Source organism: Oryctolagus cuniculus, chromosome 18, assembly GCF_051225735.1.
Source record: "Oryctolagus cuniculus isolate XC-2025 breed Fujian yellow rabbit chromosome 18, ASM5122573v1, whole genome shotgun sequence".
Classification (NCBI taxonomy): Eukaryota; Metazoa; Chordata; class Mammalia; order Lagomorpha; family Leporidae; genus Oryctolagus; species Oryctolagus cuniculus.
This window is the reverse complement of record NC_142884.1, coordinates 20,636,701-20,662,220: the sequence shown is the minus strand read 5'-3', so window position 1 is coordinate 20,662,220 and position 25,520 is coordinate 20,636,701. Positions and strand designations below refer to the sequence as shown.

Sequence of the window (25,520 nt, the reverse complement as noted above, 5' to 3'; positions counted from 1 at the left end):
TCTGCTTCCGACACTTGCAGCCCTGTGTAGTGGGTCCAGCCCCGGTGACCGCTCCTCTGGCTTCCCTCACTGGACTCTCCCGGGGCGTCCCGCCTCCCTCCCTCCCTCAGGCATCTTTTCCAAGTCCTGGCCCCCCAGTCTCCTCCGGCCGTCCTGACCTGACTCCGCCCACAGCGCCTGAGGGTGCTTCACCCACGGGAGCCTTCCATCGGCTCCTGCACCCTCTCTGGGACAGAATCCTGGGCTGCCCGCGACGGGGCCTCGCCCTGCCCCCTGGACATTGTCCTTGTCACGGCTCCGCCTCCAGCTTTGGCTCCTTGTCCTAGGAAAGGGTGGAGCCCACAATGCCAGCGACGCGGTCATGCTGTAAAGGCAGGTCCATATACTCCTGCCACCGACCAGCAGCACTGTAACGACGGTTTTTCCTAGACGGCTCTCTCCGCGGGCCCTCACCACGGAGGACTCGCCTCGGTTCGTTCATTCATTCATTCATTCTGGCCACTGACTTGGTGGATACGTCCATATCAAAGCACGTAAAAACATATCCCATCCTCACCGCAGTTCGAAAGCAAAGTGCAAGAAGATAGAAAATGAACGAAACAAATACTTTGCAATCTAGACTCTTAGGGGCCGGCCCCGTGGCATAGCGAGTGAAACCAATGCCTACAGTGCCGGCATTCCATATGGGTGCCAGTTTGAGGCCTGGCTGCTCCACTTCCAATGTAGCTCTCTGCTATGGCCTGGGAAAGCAGCAGAAGATGACCCAGTTCCTTGGGCCCCTGCACCCACATGGGAAACGGGAAGAAGCTCCTGACTCCTGACTTCGGATCGGCTCAGCTCGGGCATTGCAGCTACTTGGGGAGTGAACCAGTGGATGGAAGACCTTTCTCCCTCTCTCTGCTTCTCTGTAACTCTACCTTTCAAATAAGATAAATCTTTAAAAAAAAAAAAAAAGAAAGAAAGAAAAGAGGCTGGCGCCACGGCTCAATAGGCTAATCCTCCGCCTTTGGCGCCGGCACACCGGGTTCTAGTCCTGGTCGGGGCGCCGGATTCTGTCCTGGTTGCCCCTCTTCCAGGCCAGCTCTCTGCTGTGGCCCGGGAGTGCAGTGGAGGATGGCCCAAGTGCTTGGGCCCTGCACCCCATGGGAGACCAGGAGAAGCACCTGGCTCCTGCCATCGGATCAGCGCAGTGCGCCGGCCGCAGCGGCCATTGGGGGATGAACCAACAGAAAAGGAAGACCTTTCTCTCTGTCTCTCTCTCACTGTCCACTCTGCCTATCCAAAAAAAAAAAAAAAAAAAAAAAAACAGAAAAGAAAAACAGCTGCAAATTCTTTGACCCTCCTGTCCTCGAGAGCTGGAGTGTGTACCTGCTCCCCATGAACCCCATGAATCCTGAAAAACTTGTGAAGCTTCCACCAACAGGGAACAGTGGAAGTGATGCTGTGATTCCCAAGGCAGTGCAGTTTCCTCCCGGAGCACGGGGAAGATCAATACAGAGCCGGGGGCACCGTGGGAGAAGCACGAGACGCTGTGGCAACCATGCTGTGAGGAAGCCCAGGCCAGCGCAGAGACCACGCCCAGGCAGTACAGTCAAGCCTCAGCCTCTGAGTCACCTCAGCCCTGGTCCCAGGCTGTGAGTGGAGAAGTTCCAGAAGATTCCAGCCCACCGCTCTCAAGTCTCCTTTGAGTCTTTCCAACTGAACCTCCAGACACCATGGAGCAGACAAACTGTCCCCAGTGTCCTGTCCAAATTTCACAGTACCTGTGAACATTGTTTCATGCCATTTAGTTTTGGGGGTGATTTGTTACCTAGCAACAGTGATTACGATGGCCTTGTCAACTTCGATAATTTGTAACTCTAACTCAGGAACCCTTCTAGGACCCCCTACCCTCCCAATTAAATCAGGTTCTGTTATTATGAACATGGTGCATTTCTCCTTACATCAAAACAGGTATTTCCTTCTTGTTGATTTCATCTAAACATATGGTTTGTTCAACAAAAAGGCTGAACATATTCACTGTCTGGGACATAAAGAATCTGCTGTTAGAAATGTATCCTCTTTCTTATCAGATATCAAACCCATTCTGGTGGCATATTTTCCATCTTTGGCCACAATGCTGGCCCTTTGGTACATCTTTAACTGGAGTTGAATAGTTTTTCTTTTGAGGTGGACCTTAAATACAATTAGATTCATAAATTTCATTGAGTTTGATAATCCAAACCCCTCCCCAACATGGCAACCAGGTTTTTGTTTTTTAAAAGATTTATTTATTTGAAAGTCAGAGTTACACAGAGAGAGAAAGAAGCAGAGAGAGAGGTCTTCCATCCAGTGGCTCACTCTCCAGATGGCCGCAATGACTGGAGCTGTGCCAATCCAAAGCCAGGAGCTTCTTCTGGGTCTCCCATGTGGGTGCACGTGCCCAAGGATTTGGGCCATTTTCCACTGCTTTCCGAGGTCATAGCTGAGAGCCACATTGGAAGTAGAGCAGCTGAGACCTGAACCAGCGCCCACATGGGATGCTGGCACTGCAGGGGGCAGCTTTACCCACTATGCCACAACACCGGCCCCAGGCAACCAGGATTTTTTGTTTAGGATTTATTTATTTGAAATCAAGAGAGAGAGATCGATCTTCCATCATCTGTTGGTTCACTCCCCAAATGGCTGCAATGGCTGGGGTTGGGCCATGCCAAATCCAGGAGCCAGGGGTTTCTTCCGGGTCTCCCACGTAGGTGTAGGGGCCCAAGGACTTTGGTCATCCTCCGCTGCTTTCCCAGGCCATCAGCTGGGAACAGGCAGTACTCGAACAGGCACCCTCTGAGCTGCTGGCGTGCAGGTGGTGGCCTGCCTGTTGCACTACAGTGCAGGCCTCTGTAACCAGTCTTACATGCCTGTCATCTCCGCGAGGAAACCAGGCAGACCCTATCAGCTGTATCTGTTACTGATTTTTATGTTCATTTGGTACAAAAGGCAGAGAGACGAGGGGGAGGGGGATTCTTCCATTCACTGGTTCGCTCTCCAGGCCAAAGCCAGGAGCCCTGAATGTCATCAGTCTTCCACATGGGTGTCAGGGACTAAAGCCCCTGTGCCTCCCAGGGTGCACACCAGCAGGAAGCTGGAGTGGAAGCGGAGCACCCGGGGCTCAAGCCACGCCCTCCAATACGGGATGTGGGCCTCTAGGGCAGCAGCTTAACCACCACGCCACACACCTGCCCTGCCTGCATCTCCTCTAACTGAACTCGGGAAGTTCAGCTGCACCACTCCCTCTGTGTTGTGTTTACAAGGGGCCCAGTTGCAAGGTGATGGAATGTAAACTCTATCTCTTGATGACAAGTGTATCAAAGCAGGTGTGGATAAGTTAGGAATAAAGGTAAGTTTTCCCTAGTCCAGGGAGGAGGTGGTAGACTTAGGTGAGGGCAGAGGAAGAGGGGAGAAGGCACTGAGGTCAGAACAGAATTCAAAAGCAAAGACAGGATCTGCTGGTGGACTGGGTGGGAGAGAGAGAAGTGCCAGGGACATGGGCTGAGCGGGAGAGAGGGACAACTGAGGCTTTTTGGTCTTAGCGCCTAGAAGTAGAGGAGGAACAAGTTTGGGTGGGAGACTGGGGGCTCAGTTTAGGGCCCATGGAATTTGAGATATTTCTTAGGGCCAGGTGTAGGCTCGAGACAGTAATTTTGGGACTCAGCAGAGAGATGGGTTTTAGAGCCATGAGGTTAGGCAAGAGCGCCTGAGAGTGAGCGAGTGTGGGGAGAGAATTCAGCCAAGATCCTGGAACAGGCTGAAGTTGGCCCACTGGGACGAGGAGGAGGCATGGCCAGAGAGGTAAGGAGATGCGTTCCAGGAGGAGGGGAAGAGAGCTGCAGGGGGAGGGCCCAGCTGCACCACACATCGCTGCTGCCACCGCAGCATACGGCCTGTCCAGCACCCCAGCGGCCCCCTGCCCAGACGCCAGGCCCTTTGTGTCCATCCACTCCTGAGCTGAGTATCGACAAGTGGGTCCCAGTGTTGCTCAGGTTTGGCCTGGAAGTGGCCCACCTCCGGCTAAGGAAGATGAAGCCAAGAAAGCCTGCTTCACCGGTCAGGGGAGCCGGGGTGGGAGGGGCAGCGCCTCCGAGGCCGCTGCCTCCCATTAGCACCCTGCCTGGGCTTTCCAGAACAAGCCCTTTTCTCCGATAATCAGCAACCCGGAAACAGTGTCTCACTGGGCAAAACAGAATTTATACAACTCAGAGCCGCCTGGCCTCCAGGGAGGCTCCTTCCCTCCTCAGCCGCCTCCTTGGGGACCTGGGGGGAGACCTGGCTGGTGGCGACCAAGACCCCGCGTCTTCTGCTGAGTCCAGTAGGAGAGACAACTGGGCGTCCACTTTCCTAGAGAAAAGCCAGGGAGCAGAGGCTGGGGTATATGCTGAAGACTGGTCTGGGGCTATGCAGGGGGTTCAGGAAAAGCTCAGGAGGGGTGGGTGCCCGACAGGGTCCCAGGGGGCGCAGGGCCCAGGGTGGGGGGTCACCTTTTCTGCTGTCGCAGCATTGCCCTCTGGGCTCTTAGCACCTGTAGCACGGGGTCATCCTGGAACTCGCTGCCATCGGAGTCTGGGGGGAACAGAGTGAGCTCCAGGGGGCGGGCTCAGGGAGGGAACGGCCGCGGGGCTCCGCGAGGGGCGGGCGCCAGCGCCGGGCTCACCGTCAGCCGCCTGCAGAAGTTGGGCGGCCTGGCAGAGGACATCCTCAGGGCGGGCACGGGCCGCAGCCGGCGACCGCGTGGCCACAGCTTCAGGAGAGTCCACCTTGAACTCGGATGGCGCGGCCTTGGTGAGCGCAGAGGGCTCCGCAGCTGCAGGGGGTGGGGCCTCGGGCGGCAGGCGCCCAACGTCAGTCCCCGGAGTGGTTTTGCCCTTGCAGGGGGCGGACCCCGCCTTGGCTTTAGAGGGACGGCAGGATTCAGATAGAGGGGGCGTGACCCGGGCTCGGAGGGGTGTGGCCTTGGGTGGAGGTGGGCCCACGAGGCGAGGGGGCGTGTCCTCCAGGCTGTCCCGGAACAGCCGGTCAGTCACCACCTGGTCGAGGGCGCCTCTGAGCTGTGGGTCAGGCCCCTCGTCAGCATCAACGGCAGAGACTTGGACAGCAGCCTCCCGGCACGGGGCTCTGCCCTTCCGGGGCTTGGCGCCCAGCTTCTCAAGCCGGACGGAGCTGCTGGGCTCACTGGTGGGCAGGCCCTGGGGAGCAGCTGAGGGTGTAGGGATGGATGCCAGCGTAGCGGGGGTGGAGGTGGGGGGAGCCAGAGTGGGGGCCGGAGGAGCTGGGGGAGCAGAGGTGGGGGTTGGGGGAGCCGGGTTAGAGGCCAGGGGAGCTGGGGTGGAGGCAGTGGGCGCTGGGGTGGGGGCTGGGGGAGCAGAGGCAGGGGTTGGTGGAACCAGGTTAGAGGCCAGGGGAGCTGGGGTGGGGGCTGGGGGAGCAGAGGCAGGGGTTGGGGGAGCCAGGTTAGAGGCCAGGGGAGCTGGAGTGGAGGCCAGTGGTACTGGAGGCACAGTCCCAAGAGATACCCAGGGACCAGACTGTGGGGCCCAGAAAAACCCATGAGGATTGGGAGCCCAGAAGATATGTGGAGGACACCCATGGGGAACAGGATGCCTCTCCACATAGAAGGCCTCCGGGGGACCAGGCTGGGCCACGCCGCCCCACGGTGGGACGGAGCTAGGCTGGGTCCCCAGGGGACCAGGGGTCACCGCAGGGCCAGACGAGGTCTGTGAAGAGATGGGAGGAGGGGCCTGAGGAGGAGAGGAGGAGAGAAGGAGGGCAGAGGGCCCTCGGGCTCCCCCCTCTCGCCAACTCACAGGAACGGTCTGGGGCAGCACCCAGGGGCCATCTCCGTGGCCCCCTCGAGCCTGTTCAAGCTTCCGCCGCTGCCGCCACTGGTACAAAATGTCATCCTCTGGGCGAAGGGGTGCCTGGGAGGAGGTGGGGGCTGGCGCAGGGGTGGCGGCCTGGGCCGGCGCAGGGGCTGCTGGGGAGAGAGAAGGGAGAGGGTGAGGCAGGTGCAGGAGGATCCGCAACCCGGTGAGAACTGCACAGACACCTTCCACCGAACCAGGGGTCCCTCCGACGGCTGTCCTGCCCGGACAGCGTCCCAGCTCCTGGGGGGAGGGGGGCAGAGAGGCGGGCACTCCTGGGCCTCTCGATCGCCGTCACTCACCTGTTCATGCATCCAGCACACACTTACTGAGCTCTTCCTCCCAGCCAGGCCCTGATCTGCACGTTGCGGTTATGCCAACGAGCCAGCGTCTCCAGAACCTGCCTCTGCTTGTGCTAGTCCACCTCCATTCACCCCACGCGGTCTCCTCTCTGCTCACCCAAGTCGGTGCCCCACGCACAGCCAGAGAGAGCACGTGACCACCGAGTCGCAGTACGGCCTCCTGGTTATGCCACCCACCCCCGTCCTAGCCACAGCTCACTCTGGGGAGAAGTGTGGAGGCCTTTGGCTTGTGCCTGGAACACTTTCCCTCACGTACCCCAGGGCTCCTTCACAGCCTCAGAGCTTTGCCAAATGTCACCTCCCCTGACTGTCCCAGCCCTGCCCCCACCCCATCATCCCCTGCGACCTCACCCCCTTCTCACACCCTGAATATGTGCTCCCTGCCCTGTTTGGTATTTGTCTCCCCTGCCACCAGGCCGGGTACACAGAGGTCACGATTTTTGTCCATCTTGTCCATTACCATATTGCCAGTGTCCAGAACCTGTCTCTGTGCAATCGGTATTTGTGGCATGAATGCAAAATGAACAGCTTAGTGTGCTCCGGGCCACGGCTCAGCCCTGGGGACAGCAGTGATGGAGGGCAGGGTCAGGGGCTGACATCAGTCCAGCGAGGCAGGCATGTTCCATCATGCAAGGCATCATTGTGTCAGTCCTGATCAGTAGAGCTGCCCTCGTCTCCTGGGGGCCCTGCTAGCTCACGCTGCACAGACAAGGGGATCTCCACTCCAGGCCTCTCCCGCCCTGTCCCCTCCCACATCCTGTGGCTCTACTTCCGGGCTCCTCAGCTCTGGCCCAAGCTAAACCACCAGCATCTCTCACAGGTGCTGGGAGCAGCCAGACAGAATCTGTCAACACCCAAGAAAGATCATGTCCCCTCCATGCCCCCAACTCCCCCGAGGCTCCCTGTTGGCAAGAACAGGAGAACCAAACGCCTCGCTTTACCTGCACGGCCCAGTGCAATCGGGGCTCTGTCGACCTCTCCTCCCTGATGCCACACTACTCAGCCCTGCCTCTTGTTTTCTCCTGTCCGTTGTGGGCACCACGCTCCCTCTCCCTGCAGCCCCTCGGGTCCACTGTGCGTGCTGGAAGGCTCTTGTCTACGCCCACCTACGCCCACCTGCATCCCTCAGGTCTCTCCTTCAGTGGCGTCTCCTCCAGGAAGTGCCCCCTGACTTGCAAGCTCCGCAGTCCTCTCTTGTGTGTCCTTTATTTCTGTGTGGTTCACCCTCGCTGTGGGACCATGCGACTGCTCTCAGCCCCACCCCCACTACGCTGTGAGGTCCCTGACGGTGGGATTGCATGCTTGGTGTGCTTTCGCCTCTCCAGTCCTGCGCACAGGGCTTCACACACAGTGGGATTCGATGTCAGTTCAATGAATGAATAAATTTAACCACAAAGCATCCGATGACGTAAGTAACCAACTTTATCCCCACTTTATGAATGAGAAAGCTGAGGCTCAGGAAGGAGAGGTGAATAAAAGGGTGAAGACTCAGACAGGTGAGTCCTTGGGCAGGATCACACACACGCACAGATGTCTCTCTGTTAACCTGTGCTTGCCTCGCCCTGCTCACGGGAGCCCTGCGAGACCCCGACAGCAACTGTCCAGGCACCACTGCAGCCCAAGACTTGGGCACAGGGTAACATCGTCCCAACAGTGACGACGATAATAGTAACCCAGGACCTTAACCCTGCCTCTGAAGTCCTGGGAGCGCCACAGCCTGCATGATTCAGCCAAGTGGCACGGTGTGCAAGGCACAGACCTGCGCCTGGGGCCACATGCCACGCTCAGACACGCTGGTGTCTAACTGAAACATGAGACTGCCAATATTCCACTGCTTTACTTTACTTAAAAAATGTTCCAGTTGGTTCAATATAGTATATACAACAGCAAAAGGTATGAGTATTCGCAACAATATAGATTAGAAATAGACTCATAAGGCCGGCACTGTGGTACAGCGAATAAGGCTGCTGCCTGCAGTGCCGGCATCCCATATGGGTGCCAGTTCGAGTCCTGGCTGCTCCACTTCCAATCCAGCTCTCTGTTATGGCCTAGGAAAGCAGTAGAAGATGGCCCAGGTCCTTGGGCCCCTGCACCCACATGGGAGACCCAGAAGAGGCTCCTGGCTCTTGGCTATGGATCACCCCAGCTCTGGCCATTGCGGCCATTTGGGAGTGAACCAGCAGATGGAAGACCGACCTCCCTCCCTCCCTCCCTCTCTCTGCCTCTCAGTATCTCTGCCTTTCAAACAAATAAATTAAAAAAAAAAAAAAGGGGGGGGGGGAGTTCACTGCTAAGAAATGTAATTAAAAAAAAAGAAAGAAATAGACCCATGTTCTTTAGGTCAGAGTCTGCCGGCAAAGCAGGGGGTGCCAAATCTGCCATCAGCCTCCTGGTTGTGCAGCTTTGTGTTCAGAACGGCAGACTTGTCGAGCTCAGACGGCTCCTGTCGACAGAGCTGTGCTGTGCTCCCCATGGTCTCACTCAGTTAATCCTCACGACGCCCACAGGACAGGAATATAATTAGTGTCCCCCCTTTACAGCCGGGGAACCAAGGCCCAGAGAGGCCCAGAGGCACCCGGCGGCTAAGGGGCAGCACCGGGCCCTCCGTCCTTGCCTCCTAAAGCTTACCAGGCTCTCTGGGGGCAGAGCCCTCGCCCGACTCAGGGGTGAAGGTCATGGAGAAGGCAGAGAGGCCATCGGAGCTGACGGGGAACGAGGCACTGCTGGCGTCGCTCGGGCTGAAGGAGGAGGAGGAGGTGGAGGCCTTGCTGCGGGGAGAAGCAGAAGGGAGGCAGGGCGGGCTCGGAGGCCGCTGCTAGCCGCCGGCCGCGGGCGTGAAGAGGCCGAAGGGCGTGGCGGAGGCACCTGCGTCGCAGCAGCTTGGTGGCTCTCCTTTGGAGGCTCAGCGTCTCCAGGTCCAGCAGGGATGAGTTCCATGTGTTGAGGCTCTGAGGGACGACAGGGGTCAGGTGCCAGTCCCCATCCCAAAGGCTGCTGGGAGAGGGACTCTGGACAAAGTTCTGTCCCCGCACCCCTGCTCCCCGTAATCGGCTTCTGCTCTTCCTCCCCGGGGAACAGAGCCCCAGCTTTGCTCTTTGGAGCTACCCGCTTCGTGTGCAGGTCCCTGTCGCTGGAGAAGGACTGGCCCCACCTCCCTGCCTAGGCCTGCCTAATCCAAACACCGTATCCTCTGCTTCACTGCCACTGGCTCAAGGATGAGTGAAAGAGAGTACGCCTGGCGCTACTGGAAAAACTCCCACTTTCCACCGCATTAGCTGAGTTAATACCATGGGAGCCGAGAGCCCCTGCAGGCCACCGTGGCTCCTCTGCGACTGAGCCCACGAGAGAACACAGAGCGGAGCCGGCTGGGTTGTTCAGACGCCTGGATTCAGCCAGGCCTGAAAGCAGCTCCTTTTGGATTTCCCAGTGACATTTGCCAACAAATGCTTTTTCCCTTTAAGCGTCCTTGAAGGGGGACCAGCTCCACTTCTACCCCAGACCTGGTGCTGCCAGTTCAGGCAGATGAGGGAGGGCATGGGTGGGGCGGTCACCTGCTTCATTTCCTGCAGGGGAGCCACAGCCCGGGACGCACTGGCCGCCATGGCAGGGGTCGGAACTGCTGGATTTGGTCTTTCCTCTGGCTTGTTAGTTCCTGCTGAAAAACTTAGTCGTGTTATGGGAGCCAAGAGGAGTGGCTGCTCGGTGGGGGGGGGGGGGTGAGGGGGACACTGCTCGGGAAAGGTTTGAGGCCAGCGGTGGGGGGGCCGGGTTGGAAGGAACCGAAGGAGGTACCTGCTGCTAGTTCACTGCTGGGGACTGGAGGCTCGGGCTGCAGCCACCAAAAGTCAGCATGGGTCGCACCTGCAGGCTGGCACTCCTCTCGGCTGGTGGGCTGAGCTTGGCGGAACCTGTTTATGTACCTGGGAGGGAGGGTTAGTGAGGTGAGAAGAGTAAAATATATATAATATATATTTAATACATATATAATATATATTTATACATATAAATTTATATGTATAAATTTATATGTATAAATATATATTATATATATATATAAAACAGTCATAATCACAATGACCAACGTTTACCAGGTACCACGGCAGATCCAAGCAGCGGTCCTTGGTCAGCTGTTTTCCCTTCGTATACAGTAACGCAAGTTTGTAGCTGGGCACACAGCCACTCATCTACAGAATGTGCTGCCTGGGTCGCCTGCAGTCCTGGCACCACATGATTAGGTTATGGACAAAAGGGGTCTGAAGAAGTGATTCTGGAATGTCAACAGGGCTGGGCGCCATTCTGGCCTGTGAATTACGGGCAACGGCTTGGGGATGGGACAGCAACAAGATGAAAGTCCCTGGCACCTCCACAAGGGGCTGCCATATCAGCGCCGGTTGCTTCTGCCTGGACTGGCAGACGAGGGAGAAATAAGTGCTACCTTGAAGCCATGATTCATTTGGGGCTCTGTTCCAGCAACTGAATCTGTGTCCTACAAATCCAGCTGCTCACCACGTGACAGGAATTGGTATAGGTCATTCTATACAGCATCTCACTACCAGCTAAAATTATCACTAGGGAATGTATGCTATTGAAACCCCAATTTGGGGCCAGCACTGTGGCCTGAAGCGCCGGCATCCCATATGGGGGCCGGTTCGAGACCCGGCTGCTCCACTTCCTGTCCAGCTCTCTGCTATGGCCTGGGAAAGCAGTAGAAGATGGCCCAAGTCCTTGGGCCCCTGCACCCATGTGAGAGACCAGGAAGAAGCTCCTGTCTTCAGATCGGCACAGCTCCAGCCGTTGCGGCCATCTGGGGAGTGAACCATTGGATGGAAGACTCTCTCTCTCTCTCTCTGTGCCTCTCCTCTCTCTGTGTAACTCTGACTTTCAAATAAATAAATAAATGTTAAAAAAAAAGATATAACATAGGTTAATGTGTAACCTTAACAAAAAAAAAAGAAAGAAAGAAAGAAAGAAAGAAAGAAAGAAAGAAAGAAAGAAAGAAAGAAAGAAAGAAACCCCAATTTACAGAGAAAGACACCAAGGGCAAGGTCGCACAGAGAGCGGCGGGACTGAAACCCAGGCATTCTGGCTCCAGAGTTCTCAATAACACACACGCCCGGCCCTACAAATGCACTGCACAAGCCGCTCTGTCTGCAGTGAGTATTGTATTATGGGATGTCCCCCCCCAACCCCATCTCTCCTGTCCTACCAGGGCTGCTGGTACTCACTTGGCCACCACGGAATCCCCGCTGTCAATCAGGGGAGGTGACAGGGAGGCCCCCGTGTGTCCCTCAGTGGTGGCGGGTGGGGAAGGGGTCCCTGAACTGGACGGCCAGGACTCCTCCGATGGCTCAGGGGAGGTGGGACCTGTGGCTGCAGCCTTGGGAGCCTGTGGGAGCCTGGACCTCTGGGACCTGGATGGGCTCAGGGTCTAAGAGGGGAGAAAACACAGGGAGAAAAGGTGAGGTCTGCTGAGTCATCCCTGCAGGGCATTGGAGACACACGTGAGGGCTCCATCCCGAAGCGGTCAACGGCCTAGAGTGGCTGGGGCTGTGATGAGCGGTCCAGGCGGTCGAGAGCAAGACAAGCTCAGGGCTGTGGGGAGCGGGAGAGGGTCTGTCTCCTTAGCGCATCCCCAGTGTCTCTAGGGCTCACTCCTTGCTCCTGGGCTACTTCCTTACCTTGGAGCACCACGTCCGGCCTCCAGATGACCAGGAGCGGCTTCGACCCGGGGAAGCACCTCCAGGCGCTCTGTCTTGGATAGAGAGAGCCGGCAGGCTGCTAAGGCGACAGGGGGGTTGGCAGGCTGAGCGTGGGCACTGCAGCCTCGGGCCCTGCTGGGGATGAGGAGGGCAGAGCCACGCGGCTGCCGGGGATTCCTGGAGGAGAGCGACTCTAACTTTCCTGGAGCACTCGGGACATTCAGGGAGGGGCGAGTCCCGTGATTCCTTGAAGCAGACTTAGAAAGGCCCAGGGCTGGGGAGCCGCTAGTTCTCAACCCTGAGTCCAGTCTAGAAGAGACATGCCGTTCCCCCACCCCCCAGACCAACGTAATCAGATATCAGGAGGCGGGGCCAGCCAGCCATATATTTTTGTTTTGTTTCGCAGCGTCCCAGGTGATTCTGAAGGGGCGCTGGGGTTAAGAACCTCGACGAGACCCTACGGGGCATACACGTTCCCCTAGTGTAGACGGACTCCGATCCCCATAATTCCCTGGGCTCCGCCTCGGCGAGAAAGTCCGAAGACCAGCACTCCCGGGTGTCGGGGGCCAGCTCCCAAGTTGCCCTCGGACGCCCTTGGAGAAACTCTTGGAGCCACCCAGAAAGGGCAACGTACAACGTCTATGGAACCCCCCGGATGTTGAGGGCTAAGGCTGTTGCACTTGCAGTGCCGCTGAGCTCGAGAGATTCCGCGCTGCCCTCGTCCTGGGTCCTCCCCAGGTGTCCTGTGGTCTCTGGAAGAGGGGCTGGCCTCACCTGCGGTCCATTCCGCAGCTACCTCAGCGCTTCCGCTCTTGGGGTCACCGGACGGACCCCGCCGGCATCTCGGTCGCTTAGCAATGTCCCATCAGCCCTGCCCCTTTCTGGGCGTGCCGGCGAAGGAAAAGAGTGGCCTCCGAGGCGACCAATGATAGAGAGGAAAATATAAAGTATCTGGAAAACGATTGGCTGTAACGTTGTCTTGCTAGAAAGAACATATTTGATTGGAGAATTTGCAGCGTGCAGTCGTAATTGGCAAGCTCTTGGACCAATGAAGAAAAAGACCTGAGTCGGCTTGAGGTTGGCGGCGATCGGACTCCTGTCTCCTGCAGTCTCGCGTTCTGAAAGTCCTCCCTGTTTCTGCTCAGGTCTAGCCGCTGTCCTACCATATCAGGGGGCAGTCAAGAGTCTGTCCCCTCCCTAATCACCGTCGTCCATCAGCTGGGCCAGACAGCTGGCCCCGATGGTCATCTACACGCTAACCTCTTGCTACAGGGGCAGCTGGCCGCACTGGTTGCCAGGCCTGGGCTCCTGGCCGAGGTACTGGGATCAAAACGAGCTATTTCGGGCCCCAGCGCAGGGCCTCTGGGGGGGCAAACCCGGAGTGCTGGTGCTCACGCCCCCTGGCCGCTGCGCACCCGGGGCTGAGTCAGAGGCACAGAATTAGGGCCGGCCTGCCCGGGGACTGCGCCCAAGTCCTGGCCGAGGACCGGGGTTGGTTCTGTTCTGTGTCCTCCTGACAACCTGGCTCAGCTACTGCATTCTCCGGAATCTGCTCCTAAGATCTGTATCTGCGTCATCCTCAGAGCTGCCAGGGGGCCAGGGGATGGACTCCCTGAGCCCAGGGTCCCAGATCCCGCGCTGTGCTCCCAATACCCGCCGCTTCAGCCTTAGCGTCCCTTTCCCGAAATTGGGGGGATCTTAGTGACACCTCCCTGCCGGCCTTTACCGGGCACCCAGCAGGCGCTTAATAAATGGCCAAGTCATTGTTGGGGTTTCTAAATAAGGCTCTACTAATGGCCAGGCCTGGCTGCGGTCCCAGTGTCCCTGGGAGGCCCGCCGAGGGGCCGGCGCAAGGCGCCCTATAAATCCGCAGCCGCACACGCAGGGGCACTGCGGGACCCAGGGCGGCGGTGGCGGAGCAGGATGGAGATCCCGGTGCCTGTGCAGCCGTCTTGGCTGCGACGTGCCTCGGCTCCGGTGCCTGGGTTTTCCGCGCCGGGCCGCCTCTTTGACCAGCGATTCGGCGAGGGACTGCTGGAGGCCGAGCTGGCTGCGCTCTGCCCGGCCGCGTTCGCCCCCTACTATCTGCGCGCACCCAGCGTGGCGCTGCCCACCGCTCAGGTGCCAGGCCTGGGGGAGGGGGCGGTAGCGACCACTCGACTACTCGCAAGGCCTTGTTGACTTTGAATAGACAGAATAGGCCACTCAGAAGCGGGGGTGGGGGGGTGGGGGGGTGGTGGTCCCCTGCTGCTCTGGGTAAGGGGACAGGGGTCGAAGGATGTCAGGTGGCTTTGAGGGGGCGTGGAAGGGCTGGGCCACTAATAGGACGGAAGCAGTCACTCTGAGGGATGTCTCAGGATCCTGAAGGAGACTGGAGACCCAGACTCTGAGGGGGAGGGGCAGGGCGGTGACTGCAGAGGGGCGGAGAGTTGTTGGTGCTGGGAAGGGCCAGGCTGAGGGAGGGTCCGGTGCCTAACTGCTGAGAGGCGGGAGGTCCGGTCTTCCTGGGTGACGTCCTAGCGTAGGTCCCTGACCTTGGAGGGGATGGGGGCCCATCACTGTGAGGGAGGGGCATCTGGTGATTCCGGGTGAAGAGGTCCTCGGTGACCCAGGGTAGGACAGGGGGCTCCCCAGTTTCAGGGCCCCGCCCCATGACAGCCCCGCCCCGGACGGCTGTGCGCAGGTGCCCACGGACCCCGGCCACTTCTCCGTGCTGCTGGACGTGAAGCACTTCTCGCCGGAGGAAATAGCTGTCAAGGTGGTTGGTGACCACGTGGAGGTGCACGCGCGCCACGAGGAGCGCCCGGTGAGCGCGCCGGCGGGGCGGGGGGCGGGGCCGGGACCTGTGCGCTCCCTCGCTCCGCAGGCCGGCACCGCTCACGCCTGCGTGCCTTCTAGGACGAGCATGGATTCATCGCGCGCGAGTTCCACCGCCGCTACCGATTGCCATCTGGCGTGGACCCTGCCGCCGTGACGTCGGCGCTGTCTCCCGAGGGCGTCCTGTCCATCCAGGCCGCTCCAGCACCGGCGCAGGCCCCACTGCCGCCCGCAGCTGCCGCCAAGTAGGGGTCTCAGGCATGCCTGAGCCCCGGGAGCTGCCTGGAGCTCCCTCTTTTAAAGCCGATCTGACTCCGCCCAGCCAGAAGTCGTGAGCTCGCCAAGACCATCCCCACCCAATCTGAGATCCTGCCTTGACCCCTCCCCCCAGATGCTTCCCCTGCCACCCACACTCACCGTCCACCCCTCCACCCCCAGGTGTCAGACCCTCACCCTCCAGTCTCCTGTGCACCCACCCCACTTTCTTGGCCCATCGCCCCCTCGAGACTGCTCCGTCTGACTGCTCTGTGAGGACATCCCCACACCCCACTCCATCCCTGCCGGCCCCTAGGCCAGTGGGGCGGGCGTAATCCCCCACAGGTAAGCAGCCCCGACCGCACAGGCCCAACAGCCTCGTCCCAGGCCTCTGCAACCCTCCCCTGCAACCAGCCACCCCACCCTCCTGCGGCCCCCTTTCTGACTTGAAACCCCCAGACTCCAAGTCCCCTGACTGCCCACCTCTGGACACCTACCCTAGGCCAACCAGCACCCCAACCAGACGGCCTCTGCACAGCTGTTCCCAGGCCCCTCCCCACCTCCCACCAGTCTGTCTTGACCCCAGGTCTCCGACCAGACACCCTAGGCAGCCCGCCTTCCACATCCCTCTCCTCCTCCAGGACCCAACCCACCAGCCACTCTGATTTCCCGCAACCTTTTGCCCCTTTGAGTCACTCACCAGCCACCCTGTTCCCCCTCCCTTCTAGACCCCCCCCCCCCAATAAATGTGCTAGAGCTGTGCCAGCCGCCTTGTGTCTGGGCTGGAAAGGACGGGCAGGACGATGGTCAGTGTGGAACTGAGGGTGTTTATTGGGGCAGGAACGCTACTGTCGCTCGTACATCTCCCGAAGGATCTTCATGCTTTCCGAGTAGCGGAGCTGGTTCCGATGAGACGCCTCCTTCCACCTGGGGAGTTGGGGCGGGGCGGGGAGGACTTAGCAAGTCCATCAGACGCCGGTGGAGGGGGCAGGTTGGGGGCCGCTCACCTCTGGCGGATGCGTTTCCAGCGCTGCATGTTGCGATAGATGAGCGTGGAGGGCGAAGGCTCGGGCTCGGAAGGCTGTGTGCACAGACAGAGCCAGGCTGGGTGGCCAAGCCCCCCAGCACAGCCCCCTGAGCCCCGGGCCAGCCTTCTATACCCACCTCATCGTCGGCGGTGCCCTGGGTCTCCGGCTGCAGCGGGGATGGGATGCGGGTTCTGCAGGCGTCTCCGGGTGGCCCAGGGGCCATGGGTGGAGGCAGCTTGTACACGTCACGACTCTTGCTATTGGTGACCTCTGAACCCTGGGATACAAGGGCCCCAAGCCAGGCCCGAGGAAGTCAGATAAGAGGGCAAGGAGTATCCGCTTCATCCTCCTGCTTTTCCCAGTGACGAAGGACCTGAAGGGCAGACACCTTGCCCAGCCCAGAGCTCAGGTGTGTTTACCCTGGGCGATCCGTTTTTTCTCCTCTCTAGCCAGGAAGCCCTGTCCACCCTCACCCAGGGATGCCCATCTACACCTGTCAGCTTCAGGGATTCCTAAGGGGCCCCCTATGTGTCACCAAGGGACCCCTTCGCGTCACTCCCCAGGCCAGGATTCCTACCCCGCCTTGAGAGTTCAGAGAGTCATCTCCGTACATCCTGGGGACCCCTGGCTGCCATCTCTAGCCAGATACCAGAACCTCATCTACCCCTGCTCCCCCAGGCCACTAACAACCCATCCAGCCTCTCAGCTCTTGGGGACCCTTTACCTTGGGGGTCACATTTATCTGTTGCTTTCCCCTCAGGCCAGGGTTCTGCCTGCCCAGCCTACAAGAGCCCATCTGTGTGCCGCACTTGGCCCTGCATTCATTTGTGGGACACAGGGACCTGTGCCAGTCCCCCCCAGGAGCTAGGGGGAGGGAGCCCGTCTACCCACTGCTTTCCTGGCAGCTGCACTAGGGCCCACTGTCCATCCCACCTCCTCGTCCTCAGGCAGGGGGGGCAGTGGGGAGCCGGGCGAGCGTTCACGCTCGCGCACTGAGGGGCTGTTGCGCATCCAGGCACGGCAGATCGGGTACAGCGGTGTGTTCTCGCTGAACTGGGCCAAGTCCACGCTCCGGTCGAACAGCTTGATCACGTACGTGTCTGGGGTAGAGGGTGGCGGGAGGTACCTGAGCATCCTCGTGGCACCCCCTGGCTCTCTGTCCACCCTCCAGGGCCACTGCCTACTCACTGGACCGCTGTGGCCCTCCCTCAGCCAGCCCGTCATCCATCTCCCTCCTCTTCTTCCTCCGCTGGTGAGGGAAGCGCGCAGACGGCCTGTGTGGGGAGGGCAGGCGTGTCAGGGCCTGGGTGGGGGCTGGGAGCCTCTCCCGAGCTGGCTGGGGTCCCTGCTGCCTTACCTTTTGCCAGTGGCTGCAATGGAGCAGTCCCTGTGGGGAGAAGGGGTTTCAGTAGGCCGACCCCTAAACACACACTGCTCAGCCCACTGCCCCGCCTTGCCCTGGGCACCTGTGGACACTGGGATTAAGCCTGAGATGGCCATCTGACCCCACCGAGCCCTGGGCCTTGTGTCCCACCCCATGCTCTGCCACCAAGCATCTCTGTACGTGGGGGTGCTACGTCACGACTCAGGAAGCCCAGGGCACGCGGTCAGGGCTTGGATGAGGCAATATCAGATTCCACCAAAACAAAACACAACGTACTTAGCGTGGGGGTCCGAGGGCGTCTTCCCGGCTTCCTCATCCAGCCGCTCTCTGGCAATAGAAGAGAGCCGTTGGCTCGGAGCTCCAAAGGCCCGGCGTGGGAAGGCAGCAGGTGGCCTGTCCACTAGCTCCCTTCCCCTGGGACCTGCCGGGCAGGAGAGGGTTCAGGCCGCCAGAGCTCCCCCGGCCCCCCACGCAGGACCAAGTCCCGACCTGTCCATGTGACTCTTCTCCAGGAGACACTGTAAGACGGCGTCCAGCTGGTTCCGGGCTTTGGCCATCTCCAGCTCTGCGGAGAGAGGGTACCAAGCAGGCTTCAGCTCGCAGCCTTGGGACTGGACCAGAGAACGCGTCTCCTCTGCGCGGGCCAGTCCTGTGGGCGGGCCCAGACCAGGGGCAGAGGCCCCTGAGGCAATGAGTAGGGCCCTGAGCTCCAGGGCTGTCGCACGTGCCTACTGTGTGAGAGGAGGCAAGGCCCACCCCCTTCCTGGGCTGTCCCCGAATGACATATAGCCACACAATGGCTGCAAGGCTTCATGAAGCTTCAGACACTTCCCCATCTACCAGGACAGGAAAATGAGAAGTTAACCTATTCAGAGTGCTCCCCGTGTGCCAGGACTGTTGGGAGCACACCACCTGTCTCACCCCACTGAATTCTCACAATTCTCCAACAGGTGCCATTGGTAACCCACCTTACAGATGAGGAGACTGAGGTGCCGAGACACCCAAAGTCGCACTGAGAGGGATCTGATCCCAGCCATCTGCTTCCAAAGCTAAGTTATATGGCAGAGGCTCATACGGCCTCGTCAGGGCCCCAGACCCGCTGTGTGGCTGAAGGAGCTGACAACACTTAAAGACGGGGAAATGGCATCTAAAATAGCCTTTTTTTTCTGACCCCTTCCCCCCCCCCCCAACTCCATGGCCTGTCCACTTGGCCTCCTGAGTGTCTCTCCACACTCTGCCACCTGGGTCCAGCCCAACCCCCTCATCCCCAACCCCCGGGGACTCCTAGCCTCAGTCTCCCCTCCGCTAGGAGAAAGAATCTTCCTAAGATGCCCAAGGCTGACCCTGCTCCCGGCTTAGAGCCCTCCACCCCTGCACAGCGCCCCTCTGCCAGGTGTCCACGCCCTCTCCCCTCTCTGCAGTCAGCCCCTCACCACTTGGCCACTGTTCTTCGGGGGGGGGGGCACTGGGGGAGAGGTACTTTGATTAACTCGGCTCTCAGTTCAAACCCGCCCTAGCCTCCTCATTCCGCTCAGAGCCAAATCCAAAGTGCTCAGGCGGGCCCACAGTTCTCGCCGCCGTCCCCTCGCACCCTGCGCATCCGGCCACCTAGGGCCCCTGACCTGCCCTAAGTCCCCACTTCCTCCCACTGTTATTTCTTGTTTGGCCTCCTGTGCCTCTCCCACTGCCCCCATCAGCCTGCCCCGCCCCGAATAACTTTCTCTTTCCGAGCCTCAGTTTCCCCACCTTCCTACGACGGCCGGAAGACGGCGATTATGGGTTCGGGACACAAGGGCTGACCCACGCCCGCTGCTGGAAATGGGGAAACTGAGGCGGAGCCGAGAACAGGAGCCTGCACAGAACTAGGAGTGGCTTGGGATGCTCTCCCCGCGCCACACTGCCCGGCCACTGCCAGAGTGCTGGCAGCAACGATCGATGCTCGACACGACGACAGCCTGATGGGAGGAGCCGCGCAGTCCACCTTTTCGCGATCATCCCCCTATCCGGACCCCTGGACCCAGATCAGCCCGGTGTTCCCGACAGGCCCCCGACTCGGCGTCCTCACCTGATTTCTCCACTTTCACCTTCACTGGGAACATGGTTTGGGTCCGAGATCTGGCTAGGTGGGTCAGAGAAAGCTCAAAAGAACATACGGCACCGAATCAAAGCTGGAGGCGGGCGCGGAGATTGCAAACAGCAAGCTCCCGGGGCGACCGCGGGCACGGCCGGAGCAGTGTCCAACCGCCACTGCCGCCGCCGCCGCGGCCACCTCTTCTTCCCCTTCTGTGGGAGGACCCTTTGGGCAGTCGCTCTTTCTCATTAGTCAATTTAACTGCCAATCTAGTACCCCGACTTACAGACAGCTGCCGCTGTCGACTCCCAGCCTTAAGCTCCACCTTCCTAGAGGGTCTTATTTCCGGAAACAAACCGACGACAACCCAGGGGATCCTGGGAGGTGTAGTTCCAGCTCCCGAGACTCGGCCGTAGTAACTTAGCTTGAGCCGCGCGGGGCACTATGGGAGACAAAGGATCAGGCATCGCGAAGCTTCTCGGGACTTGTAGTGTCAGGTTTTAGTAACACGCATTTAGCTGTTTGCAGGGAATCTAGCCGGTTTCCTAGTTTCTGAGCACTCGCTAGGAGCCAACTGCCTACTGGGTGATCTTTATTAGGCACAACGTCATTCATTTAGCGAATCTTTATTAGGCTGTTACGTATTCATCTAGGTACTGGGGGCAACGCAGTGAACAGATGAAAATCCTTGCCCTAATGAACTTATCTTGTAGAGGATGGAAGACAGAGGATAAGTAAAGCACTTCGGGGTGCATCCTGGGAGGCGGCAGGCAGATCTCTGCCAGCCACTTGGGAGACTTAAGGTTGAGTCCCTGGTTCCTGGCTTCCACTGGGACGGACCCTGGCTGTTGATGGGATCTGTGGATGGAAACTCTGTGTTCCCGTCTTTCTTTCAAGTAAAAATAAGTGAAAGTTTAAAAATATAAACAAGTAGGGGACAGTGATGTGGCGGCACCAGCATCCCAAATGGGTGCCAGTTCGGGTTCTGGCTGCTCCTCTTCCGATCCAGCTCTCTGCTATGGCCTGGGAAAGCAGTAGAAGATGGCCCAAGACCTTGGGCCCCTGCACCCCTGTGGGAGAGTGGGAAGGAGCTCCTGGCTCCTGATCCACTCAGCTCCAACCACTGCAGCCATTTGGGGAGTGCCCCAGTGGGTGGAAGACCTTTCTGTCTCTCCCAGTCACTGTAACTCTCTCAAATACATTAAAAACAAACAAACAAACAAACAAACAAAAATCCAACCATATAAACAAGTCAAACATGCTAAGTGAAATGTGACAGGACAGAGAGTGCAGCCTGAGGGTAGGTGTTCCACCTGGTGGTCAAGAAGACTCATCTCACATCCCACACTGGAGTGCCTGGGCTCCATCCACGGCTCCCGATTCCAGCTTCCTGCTGATGCAAACCCTGCAGAGGCAGCAGCCGGGGCTTAACTTGCTGGGCTCCCGCCACCGCAGGGGAGAACTGGATTGCATTTCCAGCTCCCTGTTTTGGCTTGGGGCAGTCCAGGTGGTTGCAGGCATGTGGAGAACCAACAGCCGATGGGCACTCCATCTCTTTCTCAAAATATATAAATCAATAAAAAGAAAAGAAAGGCATACAGAGTATAAAGGTGGGGCCTAAACCTTTTTTTTTTAAAGATTTATTTTACTATTTATTTGAAAGGCAGAGTTACAGAGAGGCAGAGGCAGAGGCGGTGGGGGGGGTGGGAGGAAGGAGAGAGGGAGAGAGAAACAGACAGACTTCCAACTGCTGGTTCACTTTCCAAATGGTCGCAATGGCTGGAGCTGGGCCGATCAGAAACCTGGAGCTTCTTCCGGGTCTCCCACGTGGGTGCAGGGGCCCAAGGACTTGGGCCATCTTCTACCGCTTTCCCAGGCCACAGCAGAGAGCTGGTCGGAAGTGGAGCAGCCAGGTTTTGAACCGGCGCCCACATGGGATGCCGGTGTTGCAGGCAGCAGCTTTACCTGCTATGGCACAGCACAGGCTTCAGGGGCTGAAGTTTTTAAATAGGATGGTCGAGAATGCTCTGGGATATTTCTACTGCTGGAGACAAGGCTCCCTCAGAGAACGAACTTCATTTACCACACACGCCCCAGCCCAGAGAGATCTCGGGGAGCAGCGTCATGATCTGCTCTGCACCCCGACGACACGGAGGCCCGGGGAGACAAACTCAGGCTTCCAACAGCACCGCCACGTGCTCAGGGCGGGAGGCCCCAGAAATGCAGGCAGGGTTCCCTTCTTGGCTCCTTGTCTGCAAAACAGATTTGCCGAGCAGGAAACTAACTACTTCTGAGAGTTAATGTTCCAGAATAGAGAAAGTTCCTTTGAGTGGAATTCAATGCAACACACACACACACACACACACACACACAATGTACAAAGTACAAAAGCCTGCTACAAAACACGCACTCAATACATGTTCTCAAATATTCATACGCACTGTATGCTTCAACCTCCAGAAGACCCCAGGGAGTCAATGTGGTGGGTTAGGGTCTTTTATTGGGGGCGGTGTCAGGACAGAAGCAAGTTTTGGGGCTTGAGACGTGCGTCGAGCCCATCCTGCGGAGGAAACAGGTCCCGAGCCCGTGCACAGGCCGTCAGGGGGTGCCCAGAGGTATGGTGAAGGAGAGGTAGTCCCCAAGCGCGCCCCAACGGGGCCGGTAGATTTGGAAGATGGTGATCCAGGTGGTGAGTACGATCACCCAGAACAGGAAGCCCACCGCCGAGCGCCAGACATCTGGAATGGGAAGCAGGAGGGGTCCGAGTCGGCCTGCGGCGGCTCGCTGGCCGCCCCCAGCCCAGCCCTCTCTTCTCTTGCTCTCTCCCCCGACCCAGAATCCTGCAGCCTCCATCACCCCCTCCCACCGGCCTGCCCTCACCCGTGTCCGACTCACAGCCTTTGATCTGGCTCTGCTCCGTGTAGGCTGGGGCAAGGAAGGCCTCTCGGAAGAACCAGAAAATGTTGACCAACCAGAGAAAAGGCAGGAAAGCGAACCCTCCTAGGGAGAAACACACAACACACACACCGGGTCCCGGGCAGCGAGCTCCTACTTGCAAGGTCCTCTCCCACACCCGAGCTCAGACGGGGGGCTCGGCGGCCTCCCGGGGATGCAGCACTGACTCACTCCTCGCCACCTGCCTGGGGCCCAGGGGTCCGCTCCTCCGAGCCCCGGCCACGGCCTCCCCCATCCTGGGACCCCCCGCCCCCGGGATGCGCCTTACCGAGGTAGTACTTCCGGCACAGGTTCAGCTTCTCCTCGTTGGATACCCGCTCCAAGTTCATCCTTGCTTTAGGGCCGGGTCTTCCCACAGGTCCGCAGGGCAAGACACCAGGCTCGACCCTCAGCAGCAGATGCGAGAAACACGGAGAGCCACGTCCCTGTGACAACAAAACACAGATAAATGTAAGAGAGGGCGTGCTTTAAGTGCGCCCTCGCCCCCAACCAGCAAGCGGGCTGGGCTGAGAAGCTCTTTACGTTACTGGGCTGCGCCAGGCGACCCCCAGCTCACCTCCTCTGGGTGGGTCGGGGGATACTCCTCCTATTTTCCAACTACGGACGTCTGCGCGAGAGGCCGCAGGTTGCTCTGGAGTTTGTAGTCTCTTCGGGTCGCGGGGGGGCAGCGCTGTGCGCATGCGCCTTCGGGACACTCCCGTCCCGGATTCTGCGGGGAGGGCGAGGGCCTCCAACACGCAGGCGCACTAGGGGGTTTCTGCGCGCGCGCGGAGCGCCGAACTACACTTCCCAACGCCCCTGCGCAACGGAAGTGACGTAAGAGCAAGCCGAGTCGGAGGGTTTGGGTAAAAATGGCTGAATATTTAGCTTCGATATTCGGGACTGAGAAGGACAAGTGAGAATGGGCGCAGGGGAGTGGCCTCTCAGGGGGCCGGGCCTGGGCGTTCGGGTCCCTGGTGGCTGGGCGGCTCGGAGCGGTGTTACCGGGGCGTTCGTTCCCCCCGGCCCTCAGGTCACCCGTGTCTTTGCACCTCTTCCAGGGTTAACTGCTCTTTTTACTTTAAGATCGGGGCCTGCCGGCACGGAGACCGGTGCTCTCGGCTTCACAACAAACCGACTTTCAGCCAGGTGAGACCCGACACGGAGCCCCGGGGGTTAATGCTTGTCAGCCCTGCCCTTTCTGCTGTCCATCATCGCGCGGTCCCACCTTTTCCGGGCGTGTGAGGCCCCGCCCACGCCCTCCCGCCGCGCGTCCCTCCGCCAGCTCAGCCCCGCCTTCTCCGAGCGGGGCCACGCCTTGTGGGTGCTGGCAACGCCCCCGCGCTGTCCGTCGGGGCCGGGCCGGGCCCCGCCCCGTGCGCACGCCTCCTCTGCTGCAGCCTCCATACCCCACTGTCCTGCCCGCAGCACGCAGCCCTGCCCGCTGAGCTTAGGCCCCGCCCCTTTTCCCATTCTGTGCAGACCATAGTGCTGCTCAACCTGTACCGGAATCCACAGAACACGGCCCAAACAGCAGACGGCTCGCATTGTAAGTAAAGACCCGCGCTCAGGGCGGGGCAGAGAGCCTCGGCTCGCAGGCCGCTCCATGACTCCCCCCTGGCCTCCCCCAGGTCACGTGAGCGACGTGGAGGTGCAGGAACACTACGATAACTTCTTCGAGGTGAGGAGCAGTCCCGCGCCGCCTGGGCAGGTGGGGTGTCCCCTGGGCCTCCGCTGAGCCCAGTGCTCCCGGTCTGGCCCAGGAGGTGTTCACAGAGCTGCAGGAGAAGTACGGGGAGATCGAGGAGATGAACGTCTGCGACAACCTGGGCGACCACCTCGTGGGCAACGTCTACGTCAAGGTGCCCGCCGCCCCCTCCGGGCCCAGGAGCGGAGGCCGCCCTCCGTGCGCCTGCTGACCCTGACCCACTTTCCCCGCAGTTCCGGCGGGAGGAGGATGCGGAGCGGGCAGTGGCTGAACTCAATAACCGCTGGTTCAATGGGCAAGCCGTGCACGCCGAGCTGTCCCCTGTCACCGACTTCCGGGAGTCGTGCTGTCGGCAGTACGAGATGGGGTACGGTAGCACGAGGGTGGGGTGGACACTGCTGGCCCTCACTCCTGTGTGGGGAAGGGCGGTCGGTGACCATGGGCTCTCCCATCCACCTGTCCTCTGCCCAGGGAATGCACCCGAGGCGGCTTCTGCAACTTCATGCACCTGCGGCCCATTTCCCGGAACCTGCGGCGGCAGCTCTACGGGCGGGGACCCAGGCGCAGGTACGCAGGCCCGGCCTGCCGAGAGTCCTCGTGAGGCCCCTACCCTGAGCTCCAGTAACACTGTCCCAAGCCTTTTTTTTTTTTTTTTTTTTTAAGATTTATTTGAAAGACAGCGTTACAGAGAGAGGGGGAGACAGAGATCTTTCGCCTGCTGGTTCACTTCCCAGATGGCTTCAATGGCTGGGGCTGGGAGCCAGGAACCAGGAACTACATCCGGGTCCCCCACTGCACTTAGGCCATCTTCCACTGCCTTCCCAGGCACATTAGCAGGGGGCTGGTCTGGAAGTGGAGTAGCCGAGACTCCAACAGATGCTAGTTCCAAGACTGTTGAACCCTAAGAATAGTCTTGAGTTCCATCTAGAAACCAGTACTGAAGTCCCAACCCCAACACCAGGCTGAAACTCAAACCCAGGGCTAGCTGGGATTGCCAGTGTTGAGATGAGCCCGTGTGCCTCCCGCCGAGTCCACCACGTGGAAGTCTCGTCCCTCTACCACGTGCCCTGCTCCATCCCAGGGAAGCAGGCCTGGGCTGTCCACACCACTCTCCAGCAGCTTTAGCCCAGCTCCCCCCGCTTTTGTCTGCAGGTCACCCCCAAGGTCCCACGCTGGCCATCGTCCCCGAGAGAGGAACAGACGGCATTCTCCGGACCACCGGCACGGCCGCTTCTGAGACTGGCCGCCTTGCCCTTCACCCTGACGGATGTTCCCGGCCAGGATGCCTCTTCAAGCCCCATCTTTCCAGGCTCTGGGATTTAATCGTCTATTGCCCCTCTCTCAAATAAAGTGGTTTAAGGCTTTGTAGGTGGA

General features: G+C 59.4%; 5 protein-coding genes across 25 annotated transcripts; 2 read left to right on the top strand and 3 right to left on the bottom strand.

Moving 5' to 3' along the window:
• Positions 1 to 2,247: 2,247 nt before the first annotated feature.
• Positions 2,248 to 13,704, bottom strand: PROSER3 (proline and serine rich 3). 13 transcript variants are annotated; one of them, XM_070062456.2, is made up of 11 exons: positions 12,724 to 13,704; positions 11,929 to 12,028; positions 11,476 to 11,678; positions 10,043 to 10,170; positions 9,802 to 9,905; positions 9,116 to 9,198; positions 8,879 to 9,018; positions 5,832 to 6,001; positions 4,682 to 5,741; positions 4,509 to 4,590; positions 2,248 to 4,368 (listed from the first exon to the last, which is right to left on the bottom strand). In XM_070062456.2, the coding sequence occupies exons 1-11, from the start codon at positions 12,732 to 12,734 to the stop codon at positions 4,227 to 4,229; spliced, it is 2,223 nt and encodes a 740-aa protein (XP_069918557.2). In that variant the 5' UTR covers positions 12,735 to 13,704; the 3' UTR covers positions 2,248 to 4,226. The 13 variants fall into 13 exon arrangements, with proteins under 13 accessions (XP_069918557.2, XP_069918560.2, XP_089175556.1 ...); XM_070062459.2 differs by having other exon boundaries at positions 5,832 to 5,998; XM_089319430.1 differs by having other exon boundaries at positions 8,879 to 8,988.
• A 137-nt stretch (positions 13,705 to 13,841) lies between these two features.
• On the top strand, positions 13,842 to 15,783 carry HSPB6 (heat shock protein family B (small) member 6). Its single transcript, XM_002722225.6, has 3 exons — positions 13,842 to 14,070; positions 14,633 to 14,755; positions 14,848 to 15,783. The coding sequence occupies exons 1-3, from the start codon at positions 13,873 to 13,875 to the stop codon at positions 15,013 to 15,015; spliced, it is 489 nt and encodes a 162-aa protein (XP_002722271.3). The 5' UTR covers positions 13,842 to 13,872; the 3' UTR covers positions 15,016 to 15,783.
• On the bottom strand, positions 15,343 to 19,682 carry LIN37 (lin-37 DREAM MuvB core complex component). The gene is made up of 9 exons (XM_002722224.6): positions 19,499 to 19,682; positions 17,923 to 17,998; positions 17,710 to 17,760; positions 17,407 to 17,436; positions 17,238 to 17,323; positions 16,983 to 17,149; positions 16,186 to 16,326; positions 16,029 to 16,102; positions 15,343 to 15,948 (listed from the first exon to the last, which is right to left on the bottom strand). Exons 1-9 carry the CDS (start codon positions 19,530 to 19,532, stop codon positions 15,867 to 15,869), a joined length of 741 nt encoding a protein of 246 aa, XP_002722270.1. The 5' UTR covers positions 19,533 to 19,682; the 3' UTR covers positions 15,343 to 15,866.
• A 2,302-nt stretch (positions 19,683 to 21,984) lies between these two features.
• On the bottom strand, positions 21,985 to 23,135 carry PSENEN (presenilin enhancer, gamma-secretase subunit). Of its 4 annotated transcripts, none has more exons than XM_017338172.4 (4): positions 22,982 to 23,135; positions 22,728 to 22,884; positions 22,385 to 22,504; positions 21,985 to 22,242 (listed from the first exon to the last, which is right to left on the bottom strand). In XM_017338172.4, the coding sequence occupies exons 2-4, from the start codon at positions 22,786 to 22,788 to the stop codon at positions 22,103 to 22,105; spliced, it is 321 nt and encodes a 106-aa protein (XP_017193661.1). In that variant the 5' UTR covers positions 22,789 to 22,884; positions 22,982 to 23,135; the 3' UTR covers positions 21,985 to 22,102. The 4 variants fall into 4 exon arrangements, with proteins under 4 accessions (XP_017193661.1, XP_002722269.1, XP_017193660.1 ...); XM_002722223.6 differs by having other exon boundaries at positions 22,400 to 22,504; XM_017338171.4 differs by having other exon boundaries at positions 23,016 to 23,135.
• Positions 23,136 to 23,178: 43 nt separating this feature from the next.
• Positions 23,179 to 25,520, top strand: U2AF1L4 (U2 small nuclear RNA auxiliary factor 1 like 4). 6 transcript variants are annotated; one of them, XM_089319439.1, is made up of 8 exons: positions 23,179 to 23,275; positions 23,525 to 23,587; positions 23,921 to 23,987; positions 24,070 to 24,119; positions 24,202 to 24,300; positions 24,380 to 24,513; positions 24,618 to 24,713; positions 25,299 to 25,520. In XM_089319439.1, exons 5-8 carry the CDS (start codon positions 24,247 to 24,249, stop codon positions 25,381 to 25,383), a joined length of 369 nt encoding a protein of 122 aa, XP_089175565.1. In that variant the 5' UTR covers positions 23,179 to 23,275; positions 23,525 to 23,587; positions 23,921 to 23,987; positions 24,070 to 24,119; positions 24,202 to 24,246; the 3' UTR covers positions 25,384 to 25,520. The 6 variants fall into 6 exon arrangements, with proteins under 6 accessions (XP_089175565.1, XP_089175566.1, XP_089175564.1 ...); XM_089319440.1 differs by lacking the exon at positions 23,179 to 23,275 and adding an exon at positions 23,284 to 23,354 and having other exon boundaries at positions 24,205 to 24,300; XM_089319438.1 differs by lacking the exon at positions 23,179 to 23,275 and adding an exon at positions 23,284 to 23,354.

Bases quoted from the DNA above. Each gene is read 5' to 3' on its own strand.
- U2AF1L4 (XM_008249534.5), top strand. From the start codon at position 23,311: ATGGCTGAATATTTAGCTTCGATATTCGGGACTGAGAAGGACAA. The intron at 23,588-23,920 runs GTGAGACCCGAC...CATTCTGTGCAG, and splicing joins ACAAACCGACTTTCAGCCAG to ACCATAGTGCTGCTCAACCT. The intron at 24,514-24,617 runs GTACGGTAGCAC...TCCTCTGCCCAG, and splicing joins TGTCGGCAGTACGAGATGGG to GGAATGCACCCGAGGCGGCT.
- PSENEN (XM_017338172.4), bottom strand. From the start codon at position 22,788: ATGAACTTGGAGCGGGTATCCAACGAGGAGAAGCTGAACCTGTGCCGG. The intron at 22,505-22,727 runs GTAAGGCGCATC...GTTTCTCCCTAG, and splicing joins GTGCCGGAAGTACTACCTCG to GAGGGTTCGCTTTCCTGCCT. The intron at 22,243-22,384 runs GTGAGGGCAGGC...TTCCCATTCCAG, and splicing joins AGGCTGTGAGTCGGACACGG to ATGTCTGGCGCTCGGCGGTG.
- HSPB6 (XM_002722225.6), top strand. From the start codon at position 13,873: ATGGAGATCCCGGTGCCTGTGCAGCCGTCTTGGCTGCGACGTGCCTCG. The intron at 14,071-14,632 runs GTGCCAGGCCTG...GGCTGTGCGCAG, and splicing joins TGGCGCTGCCCACCGCTCAG to GTGCCCACGGACCCCGGCCA. The intron at 14,756-14,847 runs GTGAGCGCGCCG...CGTGCCTTCTAG, and splicing joins CGCGCCACGAGGAGCGCCCG to GACGAGCATGGATTCATCGC.
- LIN37 (XM_002722224.6), bottom strand. From the start codon at position 19,532: ATGTTCCCAGTGAAGGTGAAAGTGGAGAAATCAG. The intron at 17,999-19,498 runs GTGAGGACGCCG...CTCTCTCCGCAG, and splicing joins GGTGAAAGTGGAGAAATCAG to AGCTGGAGATGGCCAAAGCC. The intron at 16,103-16,185 runs GTGGGTATAGAA...CTGTGCACACAG, and splicing joins AGGGCACCGCCGACGATGAG to CCTTCCGAGCCCGAGCCTTC.
- PROSER3 (XM_070062456.2), bottom strand. The intron at 11,679-11,928 runs GTAAGGAAGTAG...CTCCCCTCTTAG, and splicing joins GCCGGACGTGGTGCTCCAAG to ACCCTGAGCCCATCCAGGTC. The intron at 5,742-5,831 runs GTGAGTTGGCGA...ATCTCTTCACAG, and splicing joins TGCTGCCCCAGACCGTTCCT to ACCTCGTCTGGCCCTGCGGT.